This window comes from Oxyura jamaicensis, chromosome 3 (genome assembly GCF_011077185.1).
Source record: "Oxyura jamaicensis isolate SHBP4307 breed ruddy duck chromosome 3, BPBGC_Ojam_1.0, whole genome shotgun sequence".
Lineage (NCBI taxonomy): Eukaryota > Metazoa > Chordata > Aves > Anseriformes > Anatidae > Oxyura > Oxyura jamaicensis.
In genome coordinates this window covers 76,254,207-76,265,872 of record NC_048895.1, presented here as the reverse complement: position 1 = coordinate 76,265,872, position 11,666 = coordinate 76,254,207, and the positions used below count along the sequence as shown (strand labels likewise).

Below are 11,666 nucleotides of genomic sequence, written 5' to 3'. Positions count from 1 at the left end.
CGCCGCACCACGAGGCGCACTCGGACGAGGACACGCCGACGTCGGACGACCTGGAGCAGTTCGCCAAGCAGTTCAAGCAGCGGCGGATAAAGCTGGGATTTACCCAAGCGGACGTGGGGCTGGCGCTGGGCACCCTGTACGGCAACGTGTTCTCGCAGACCACCATCTGCCGCTTCGAGGCCCTGCAGCTGAGCTTCAAGAACATGTGCAAGCTGAAGCCTTTGTTGAACAAGTGGTTGGAGGAGGCGGACTCCTCCTCGGGCAGCCCCACCAGCATAGACAAGATCGCGGCGCAGGGCCGCAAGCGGAAAAAGCGCACCTCCATCGAGGTGAGCGTCAAGGGCGCGCTGGAGAGCCACTTCCTCAAGTGCCCCAAGCCCTCGGCCCAGGAGATCACCTCGCTGGCGGACAGCCTACAGCTGGAGAAGGAGGTGGTGAGAGTGTGGTTTTGTAACAGGAGACAGAAAGAGAAGCGCATGACGCCCCCGGGAGGGACGCTGCCGGGCGCCGAGGACGTGTACGGGGCCAGCAGGGACACGCCGCCGCACCACGGGGTGCAGACCCCCGTGCAGTGAACTCGCGGCGGGGGCGCCCGGCCCCTCCTGCTCCTCCTCCTCCTCCTCCTCCTCCTCTCCTCCTCCTCTTCCTCTCCTTCTCCTCTTCATCCTCCCCCCAACTTTCGATCGTCCTCCTTATCTTATTATTATTTTTTTTAATTTTCTCCCGTCTTTCAGAAAAAAAAAACGCGCAAAAAAAATTAAGAAAAAAAATAACAAAACGAAACAAAACAAAAAAAAATAAGCGAGAGAGAAAGAGAGAGAGAGAGAGAGAGCGAATCAAAGCAGACAAAGCACCTGCACCGGACTGTCCCTTAGACGGCAGCAGGTGCGGGGCGGTATTTTGACCTTCCCGTGCGCTGCAGCGCAGTGAGTATCGCGCCCAGGCCGGCAGGGCAGGGGCGAGCAGGGGGCTCCGCTCCGCGCCGGCCCCAGATTTGCGCCCTGCCCTGGCCCTGGGGGTGGCGAGGACGAGGGTGGCGGGGTGGGGGTCATGGGGGGGGGGGGGTGCTGCCACCCCGCGGGCGCCCCGGAGCCCCCCATCCCCCCTGACACAAAAGGCAGGTGGCATCGCGGACCGTCGCTCGGGGTTGGCACATGCTGCTGTGTTTATTTTCTGTGGATCCCCTGTAGGAATGAGTATGTGAAAAGGAAGAGAAAAGCGAAGCTATCCCTTTTGATGTAGGCAGTATTTAACCGTACCGATTTGCACTGCAAGGAAATCGAAGTTTACATAAACAGATTCATTTTGTTTTCTTCCTTTCCCACCTTAGTTTTGAAAATGACTTGCATTTTCCACGGTGAGCGTTAGTCGACCAGTGACCGGTCCTCGATATGTTACTGTGTTCTAGCCTTTGCTTTATGTGTATATGTGAACTTTTTGTTATAAACCAGTCTTCTTAAATATGTGTAATGCTTATTTTCTCCTTTTGCTGCAGCAGGAAGAGCACATATATCTGTATGTATGCCTACGTACGCACGCCTGCCCGTACGTACATGCAGACACATATATGTACAATATATAATATATAATATATATATATCTGCGCACCGCCAGCTTCCTCTCTCCAGGGGCTTGGCTCTCCCAGACGCTGGCTCAGAGGCGGCTTTGGAGAAGGGAGAAGGGAGCCGACAAAGTAAACTTCATTTTCAGGCAGTGTTGGCGGGGGTCGAGGCGGGGGGGAAGAGCTGCTCGGCCCTCCCAGCTTGTTGCGGCAGGGGCGAGCAGGGCCCATTGTGGAGGAGCTCCGGGAGGTGAAACCACACAGTTCATTTCCAGAGCTTTCCCGGAGAAAGTGGCGCTCCCTGGAGAGGGAAAGGGGGGGTCCTTTAGGCCTCCCCCGGTGGCAGGGTGCAGCCAGACCCCCAGACTTGCCCCCGCAATGAGGGGTTGCGGTGCGGGGCTGGGGGGCCCACGCAGCGTGTCCGGTTCCCACCCGCGTGGGAACACGGCCCAGTCCCCACGGCCCCCTCGCCCGTCCTTTTGCTGCGCTGCCCCTTCGTTATTTTTCTGTTCATCCCCAGCCCCCCCTCCACCACCGCCACCTCCTCCGGTCGGTTGCGGAGTAATTTATTGGACGAAAGGACCAGTTTAACTCGGGCAGCCTTGTGTCTTTCACTGGGGAATGAAGTGAAGTGGAAAGAAATGCCATTTTCAATTCGTCTTTCCCCCCACCCACCCCACCCACCCACCCCCCTCCCCGTTAGCAGTTTTAAAGTGCATTTCGTGGCATTACCCTGATGGGAAACGGTTAACTTTCCAGAAAGAAAAAAGAAAAAAGGAAAAAAAAAAAAAAAAGAGAGAGAGAGGGAGAGAGAGAGAGAGGGAAACCCACGGGGAAAACAAAACAAAACAAACAAAACAAAAAGCTCTGAAGAGAAGCATAGGAGCGGGAACTCGGAGCAGCCTATGTATGTGTGCGCGTGTGCCTCTGTGTTTATGTACTTATGCACACGCACAGCCATACATATACATTAGAGGAACTTTAAACTATGATAGTTATAAATTCATAAAGGGATCATTTAGTCAGCACGAATGGGTGCTATATAGGCAAAACATTTTTATAAGCTAAAAGTTTACTTAGGTGAGTGTTGGACAATTATGGAGAAAACACAAGGAAGCGTTCTCTTGCAGAGAATCATATAAATATTGCATTCAGTAGCTAAGTCTTTAGACTACGTTTCTCATTGTCTTTTAAAGCGCCTGTGACATTTGGTTTTCTTTCTTTCTTTCTTTCTTTCTTTCTTTCTTTCTTTCTTTCTTTCTTTCTTTCTTTCTTTCTTTCTTTTCTTCTTGGTAAGACAGATGATGATTTCTAAGAGGCACATGCAGTAGCCTTTTTCTTAGTTTTCCAACAATTGTTACAAAGATACGGGCACCGAGCTTTTCTCTTTTCCTTTCTTTCTTTTTCTTTTTCTTTTTTTTTTTTTTTTTTTTGGGTGTATTGAGCTGCTTGTTATTTAAAGTGTTGAGGACTAGCGCCTAGTGAAGTGAATCAGATCAGGGCAGATCCAGTGGTAAAGGGAGGAAATGAACTTTCAGACGCTTATTAATATGTGTATAAGGTCACAAAACGGAGTCTAGAGGAGGTTTGAGAAAAGCCTCAAACTCCAAATAGGTTTACTAAAAAAGAAAAAAAAAAGTTACCACGTAAACCTTACCACTATGTATATATGTTTAATATTTGTCCTTTGAAATGCAGAAATAGTTTCAATGTTTTCTTTGTCTATTTTTTCTTTTCCTTTTTTTTTTTTTTTTTTTAAATGCTACCCAGGGAAATATTTTCATATCATTTTTAAGTGGCCTGCCTCAATGTATATTTATTTCTTTCAAAGCAAACAGGTTCTGGAAACTGTTTTTCTGTAGCTTTAAATGAGTAGGTGAACAAAATCTATATGGGATGTAATTTTTTTTGGTTCAGTCTCTTTAAAAAAATACTTTGTTTTGGTACATTTGGATGTGCTTGTGGGGAAAAATAAAAACGCAGAGATCCTTATATATTTATGTTAAAGTAATATTTTATTATCTACATAAAACAGAAATGCACAATACCTTCATAGTTTGTTCTAATTATTGAAATATCTTTATTTTATTTTTAAAGATAGCACAGATTTGCATAGCTCTTAAAATTTGGAGGGAGAACGCCCCAGTCCTTATACACTGAGCTGAGTTCTGTGTAAAGCGCCGCCGTTCCTTTATATCTCATGGAATTTTGGAATAAATTTTATGCCTATACCGAGAGGTTCCACGTCCCTGACTTCCCGGGGGTTGGCGGAGGGCAGCGGGAGCTGTGCTCGCTGCGTGTCCCCGCGGATGACCGCAGCAGCGGGGCTCCAAGCGTTTGGTTTTTGGGGCGCGCAGGGGGGCCCTGCCCCTGGTGCTGGCACCGAGACCCGCTCCTCAGCCTGGTCGCAGCCCTGTGCTCTGCCTGGAGGCTCGGCCCAGGAGAGAGCCGCTCTCCTCTGCTCCTTGCCTTTTGACAATTTAAGATCCGGCTCCTAAAAAAAATAAAAAAAAAAATAAAAATAAGAAGAAGGGAAGAAAAGAGGGGAAAGGCGGAGCTTCCTTATGGGGGAGCGCTGTCGAAAGCCGGGGAGCGGGACCGGCGGCCCAGGCTGCGGCTGGCGGGCGGTGCTGTGGCTGTACCTAGGGATAACTGTGCTGCCGGGCCGTGCCTTGCCGAGCCGTGCCGTGCCTTGCCGAGCCGGGCCGGGCCGGCTGCGAGCGGCCGGAGCCGGGCTTTGCGCTGCGGGGTGCCGGCGTCGGGGCGGGCGCGGCGGGGAGCGGAGCGGGGTCCTGAGCAGGGAGAGTCGGGGTGCTGAGAGCCTCCGGGACTCGCTCGGTGTGAGGAGGACGGTGTCCCGCTGCCCCCTCCTCGGCGGTTTCCGCGATAGTTTCGAGGCTTATTAGATTTAATCATCTTTCCTAACTCCTAGTCAATATCACGCTCATCCCGAACAGATTCAGCTAAATGATCTTATCAATAGTTTCGGGGAGAAGTGACAGAAAGAAGAAGTGTTTTGCGACCGCAGACGTGCTGACGGGTAAAATGTTTAAGCTGGCTATGGATTTGAAGCCCTCGGTCAATATCCCGCCGGATTGCCTGCGGAACGCGAGCAGCCTCTGCCCTCTGCAGGACACTTCGGGGGGCCCGGAGGGAGCCTTGCGCCTGTGACAGCAGGGCCCTGCTGGCAGCGAGCAGGGCCTGGCCGGGACGGGGAGACCCTCTCCCGGCGGAGCAGCCCCTTGCCATGAGCCGGGGGCAGGCCCGAGGCCGCGGGGATGGGCGCCGAGGTGCCCGTGGGGCAGCGCCCGCAGGGATGCTCCTGCCCCGGGGAGCGGAGGGTAGCGGCTGGCTCGTGTGTGCTGCCCAGGCAGAGGGGAGGCCAGCCGGGCTGTGTGTGCGGGAGATGTTTTAATCTCCTCTCTTTGTATTTTTTCCTTCCCTTCCTTTTTTTTTTTAAAAAAAAAAAAAAAAGAAAGAAAAAGAAAAAAAAAAAAAAAAAGAAAAAACGGAGCGGCCGCAGGGCGCACTTTCTGCAGGTGGATGTCGGGGTGCGCGGCAGCAAGCTGGGCTCGGGCACGGCCGCTCGCAGCAGAGCCTCCCTTCCTTCTGCAGCTCCGCTGCCGACAACAAAAGCTCGGCGCCCTTGGCTCGCTCCCTCCGACGGAGGCCGAAGCCCGGAGGCGGCTTCGTGTCCCCAGGGCCGTGCATCGCGGCTTCGGCTCGGCAGAGCAGAGCGGGGCCGGGGGAGGCCGTACATAATCAACAACCACCCCCCAGAGGCTGCTGCCTCCCCCGGTTAAACTTTGCAGAGCCCCGACGGGGGAAGAAGTGGCCCCGGTCGCCCCCCGCCGCCTTTCCCTCGCCCTCGGGTTTTGCTGGAGGATGCGCGGGGGCCGTGTGCCCGCCCCGGCTCTCGGCCTGGGATGGGGCCTGGCTGCTCCCGCAGCCCCCAGCCCCAGCCTGTCGCCGTCCCCATCCTTCCTCCATCCCCCCCTGTGGAGCACGAAGCTCCCCGAGGTCTGTCCGTGCCACGTCGGTGGGGCTGCTGCGGCTCTTTGTTCTGGGGCTGGCTGCGCGGGGCCGCTCCTCCTGCGGGAAGGAGGAGAGGAAAGGAGAGGAGGAAGCTCCCCAGGGGGAGAGGAGGTCGTGAGGAGGGTTTTACCCGAGGCTTTTGGTCCCCACGCGTGGGAAAGGGCGGCGGGAGTGAAGGGGGGAAAGTTGTCGGAAAGCGTGCTCCCGTCGGGGCTGCTTGTTCAGCGTGTATTTCGGGAAGGGACAGGGGGCTGACTACGGGGGTGCTGGTGCCTCTCCGGCCTTAATCCGCAAAGAGAATTGGGTTTTGGGGAGCTGCGGACGCTCACCCGGTGCCTTGCGGCGAGGTGTTGCCGTCGGGGCTGCTGTGCTCCGTAGAGGGCGGCTGGAAGCCTGCCCCGGCTGGAGTGCTCGGCTGCACTTCCAAGGGCACGGACCTTTTGGGGGAAATGCCTTAAAGCCTAAAACAAGCGTGCTTCGGCGGAGCGGGTGACATAAACCCGAGAACTTCCCCAAAGCGCCTTCCCAGCGGGGTGCGGGACAAGCACGGGGCCGCCCGGCCGTGCGCGGCTTCCCACGCTCCCAGCCTTGTCCCCAGCCCCAAAAAGGGCCCTGTCCGGGGGCAGCCCCGCTCCTCCCCAATACAGCCCCGGCCCGTAGCCTGGCCCGGGTCCCCCGCAGCGCCCCACGGCCGAGGGCCGGATCCTGCCCCCCTGCCGGCCGTCCCAGCGGGTCGGGGCAGCGTGGAAAGGGCCCCGGGCCGGACCGCTCCTCGCCCGGAGTTTGTCTTCCTCCTCCTCCTCTTCCTCCTCTTCCTCCGGGCACGAAGATGTGGGCGGAGGGGCCTCTTCCCCCCCTTTACCCCTGCCCGGCCGTCCGGAGCCGTCCCGGGAGCTGTAAGAGGCGCTCGTCTAAAAGTTCGGGGCTGTTTTCAGCCCGCCCGCCTCATTCATTAATTCCCTTTTCCCTCCTTGATTCATTCATGTCTGCAGTCATTCATTGCCAAGTCCATGGAGGCATCAGCTCCTTGGTCAGTAGGGGAGACGCACAAACAAGGATGGTGCTATTTATTTCCCTCTGCCTGTGGATTTCCAAGACATTCAAGCAGGCACAATCATTAAACTAATTTGTATTTGATTGTTTGGGCGGACGGGGGTGAATTTTATTGCACTAAGCATTCAAGCACGCACGCATCGCTGATTACCAGTATACATTAAATAAAGTTGTTTGTACACATTGTCTTACCACATATAGGCAGTCTTATTATTCTAATTACTCTAATTAGTGCATTGAAATGTTTTCTACTTGATTTGAGGAGACAGTGATTAGTTCTATTACTTCTTTTAACTCTTATTTCATGGAAAACTGTTGATGCATGTTCCAATTACCTTATTTTTCTCTTTAATATCGTGCGGGCCAAAAATATGATGAAATAATAGCGTTGGCGGGCAGAAACTTTCATCTATTTTCCCCATTAAAAGAGCTTCCATTTTTTATAGTTTCCCCAGCAGATATGCACATGTATTTTATTTTATTTTTTATTTTTTTTTTCCCAGGCGATGGCGAATAATTATTTCTAGCCAAAGCAGTGCCTTTCTTCTTCACATTTTCTTCTGCTAATGCTCGGACACGTTCTGCTTGGAGCATCCCCTATTTACTTTCTTTTTTTATAATAATTATTTTTATTTTCCTTTTTTTTTCTCCAAAAAGGGAGTCGGAGGTATATTTCACGCGAGCCCTCTTTCACAAAATTTAAATTAATGCCGCTATTAATTGATAAGATCAGTTCCTCAAACAAGGTCCTTCGGTAGGGAATTGTAATTAAAGCCTTAATCCCGTTTGAGACTTCTCCTTCCCCAAACCCTTTCTGGAGGGGGTTTTGTTGCCGTGCCCGGTGCCGGTCCCGGAGCGGCCGGACCCCGTCGGGGCCGGGAGGCCACCCGGTTATCGGGGCAAGCATCGGCACTATTGGGCCAATAGAGGTTTTGTGTCGGGTTTTGGTGTGTGTTTGCGCGCGGGTTTGCCTTTTGTGTCGATGTGCGAGGCACTTAAAACGAGACGGGTACAAAGCCGGCGGTGGGGACGGAATCTCGCCTCCCTCTCACGTTACAGCCGGGGAGAGCGGCTGCTGCTCGCTCATACAGACACTGCTTTTGTTGTTGCTGCCTCCCCCTCCCCTTCCCGCTGTTTTGTTAAATAAATACGAAGGGGTGGGAAAAAAAATACGGGGGAAAAAAAAAAAAAAGGCAGGGAAAAAAAAAAAAAAGTCCCGTAAAATTCTTAGAAGTCCAGGTCTGGAGGGAAATCTATGGAGTTACATAGGTAAATACTCGGCCTAGGCTGCTTATACTTTTAATATTTAACCTGGGATTATCCGGGATCTGAAGACGTGTTCCTAACCTTTGCCAATTGCCTATGCAGAAGAAATCCCGCAAGATGCACAAAGGGGAGAAGCGGCTGCCAATTGCCGCTGCCGAGGGGCTCCGAGCCGCTGCTGCTGCTGCTGCCGGAGCCCCCCCCCCCCCCCCCCCCCCCCCGGCCCTGCGCAGCCCAGCACCGGGACCAGGACCCAAAACGGGACCGGGACCGGTTCTAGGGTCAGGAGCGGGGTCGTGCTGGCGCGGCCTCGGGGCCGCCTTTGTCAGGAGCCGGGGCGGGTGGGGGCTCGGCGGGGGCTCCCCATGCCCCGCAGCTCTCCCCTCCCCGGACCCCGTTTTCCCCGCATTGCCCGGAGGTCCCGGCGGGGGGGTCCCGGTGTTGCGCGGCGGGCGGGCGGGCGGGGTGATGTCTCCCGGCTCTTCCCCTTCCCGCAGAGCCCCGCCGCACATGGGGCGGGCCGAGCAGGAGCCGCGCATGGCCCCGATCGTGTGCAGCCCCCCGCAGCCCCCCGCAGTCCCCCGCAGCCCCCAGCCCCGTCCCGGTCCCGGTCCCCGCGGGGGCAGCGCCCGGAGCCGGGCGTAGAGCTCGGGCTCCCCCCAGCGGCTGCCGGGAGCCCCGGGCCGGGGTCGGGGGTCGGGGGTCGGAGGCGGCGGGCGCCCTGTGCCCCCCCCGCTGCCTCTCCCCCTGCCCGGCTCGGCTCCGGGTTCCCCCCGTGAGGAGCAGGGGGCCGGGGACAGCCGGAGGGGTGCTGAGGGCGGGTGAGCGACATGTCGCGACAGCAGAGCATCCTGCCAGCTCGGCAAGCGAACAGAGCTGAAGCAAACCAGACCAACACCAACGAAGATTAAGTTTCAGAGGACAGAGGCCGTCACGCCACGGGCAGCAAGCACTGGGGCACCGAGCAGGCGTGGGGAAATGGCCCGTTTTCCTGCTGAGCACCAGCCGAGGACCCATCGGGAGGAGAGAAGCAAGGCCCCGTGCCCACGGCTGCACCAGAGGAGGTAAGAGGCAGCTGCAGCCCCCGACAGCTCGGCCCGAGCCGTCCCGGCTGCAGGGAGCCCAGTTCAGGGCAGGCAGAAAGCTCAAGAAGCTGCCTTTGTTCCGAGGATCATTTGGAAACTGGAAGATAAGCTTGGGTTGCTTCTCCATGGGTTTGGGGAACTGGATAACGCCATCCTCTGGTGTACCAATCTCATTGAGCACCCTCGGTGTGTAACTCCCACCCCAAACCCTGCAGTGTTAATCCAGGGCAGAATCGGGCTGCTCACTTCGAGCAGCCCCTCAATCCCAAATGCCTGTCCTTTAGGGACTGGCCTACCCAATGCTCAGGGAGCTGCTTACAAGCAGGCCCCACAGAGCCACAGGCACCCCTGTACCAGGGTCTGGGACACTTTGAGCTTTGTCCCGCGGCAAAGGACCAAATCTCACTTGTCCCCCAGCCAAGCTTCCTGCCTGCCCCAGCCCCACAACATCTGCACATCGCTGGGGGGTTGTCCTGGGCCAGTACCTGTCAGAAGCCAGAGTCAGAGCACCCAGAGAAAATGTGAAATAATTCTCTTTCGCAGAGGTCGTTTGTCAGCTTACACTCTGGTTTAGCAAAGCATGCATCTGCCTACATCCTACCAGCTACCTGAGCAATCACAGCGAGCTAGCAAACTGCAAAATCACAGCAGGATTTAGCAAAGCACTTCTCTGCAGTTTCCATGGCTGGAGCCCTGTACGAAGGGCTGGGACTGCTGTTCCTCCAAGTGCCCCTGGTTCGCAGGTGCTCAGCACCAGCATGCACATCCCACAGGCACTGGGAAGCGCTTGCACTTAGGTGTCCCAGATGCTTTCTGTTAGAGATCAGAAGTGTTCAGGTGATGAAGCAGCTCGGAGGAATTGCTAGGAGGCAGTGCAAGAAGTGGCTGGGACAGCAGTGAATGTTGTAAAACACGAGTAACAGTCCCACCCCAGAATCCCAACCTGCCAGCCTATACAGAGGAGTATCCCTAGTGGACATGGCCCGTTTTCTCATTTCTGTTAGCAGTTTCAAGACAAAATCTAGCATTTCCTGACTAAAAGGCATGGCCTTTTTGCCTTTATGAGACATGCTGCTGGTCTGCGAGGGTGAGGCTGCAGCAGGTACTGACCCCCTGGGAGACCGAAGGATGCAAGGAGGAGCTGGAGTCGCCCTACTCTCCCAAATTTAAATCCATCACCCACAGGAGACTGCTGGGAAAAAAAAAAAAATGTTGTTTATAAGAGAGTGTTGTTCTGAAGAGAAAAAAATATGCCAAGGAGCTAGGTAGTACACTGGCTTTCTTGCAAAGGGCAGAGCACATATTTTCACTTAGTTTCTTACAGCATTTGAGGAAAGAAGTTTTTTTATCATATCTCAGCAATTTTAGATGGTAAATCAGTGTAACACGAGAGGGACGGGATGACATTTGCCACAGCTCAGAATTGTGCTCACGGCCAGGCTGTTACTGGTGTGCGGCCTTGCTCTGGAGCCAGGGTTTGATGCTGCAGCTCCGAGGGCCAATGCTCAGGCTCAGTTCCTGCCAGCCAAAAGACACAAAAAGTGCCTAAGGGAAACACAAAAAGGTGGGTTGTCATCCCCACCTCCTGCAACTGACCCCTTGTTACTGGTGACAGGCAGCACCTGGTCGTTAGCTGTAGATCATTAATCCCGATCTATGGCGTCTTTCTGAAGATGTGCCATCCTGGGCAGTGGAGATGCAGATGTGAGAGCCTCTGCACCTTCTGGAGAGCAGCAGAACACCAACGGATCAATACCTTAACTTGAAAGCTGCTGTCATTCTCTGAAGAGACTGAATTATTTAGAAGTAAAAAAATAAAATAATCAGAGCTGCACTGTAGATCTCTAGGTTGGATCAGTACCCACTCTATTTTGCTCTTTGAAATCCCGTCTTTCAGCTAATTCAAAGATAAATATTGAGTCTTGCATAACACTCCAGCTCTCCGTGGATGTCATTAGTATGCAAGGCAGTAAGCGATCACAGAGGGGGAAAGGGAATTGCGAGTTTAGTCACTTGTCCCCGGGTCAGTCGGCAGGCACTGCACGGCCAGCAGCGCAGCCCAGGGCATCCACCCGCTGATGTTAACCCTCACCCACTGCCTGGAAAGGAGTGCCTCCTGCTCAGCACGAGGTGGTGGCTGCAGACCTTAAAGAAAAAGTCTACAGAAAAGTTGCTCCGAATCACCCTACCAGGTCCATTGTATGGAAAAAAAATACAAATAGCGTGCTGTCACCTTCAGTGAACCTCAGCTGGGGCAGGTAATTGTGCACGCAAGCACCTTGCAAATCCTACGCAAGCGATGGCAGAAATGTGATGAAAACGTCCCAATAGATGTTGTATATATAGTAAGTTCTCTAAAGTTCATCTCAAAACGCTATTGTGTTAGATATTTTCAAAGTGCCCGGTGAAGCAGTTTAGCACTGACTTTGCTGCAGTCAGAAACAGCTGCTTCCAGCAAGAGGTCCCCAAGAGCAGGTGTTGGAAAGCGATAGCAGACACCAGACCAAACAGCATCTTGAAGCAAGAACGAGAATTGCTCACATCAATCACACCTTCTTAGATGTAACACCACTTTCCTTTTATTCCTATTCCAGTTTTCATTAGCTCAGAGCTGCCTTTGATAATTTTTAGCAACTGTTAATAAGACTAATTTAGACAAGGTGCTCTCG

General features: G+C 54.0%; 1 protein-coding gene across 1 annotated transcript; it reads left to right on the top strand.

Annotated features, from left to right (window-relative positions):
• Positions 1-5: 5 nt before the first annotated feature.
• Positions 6-3,199, top strand: POU3F2 (POU class 3 homeobox 2; the record flags this gene model as incomplete). The annotated part of the gene is made up of 1 exon (XM_035320862.1): positions 6-3,199. A coding segment is annotated over one exon (570 nt), but the record flags the coding sequence as incomplete, so codon positions are not given.
• Between the last annotated feature and the right edge of the window lie 8,467 nt (positions 3,200-11,666).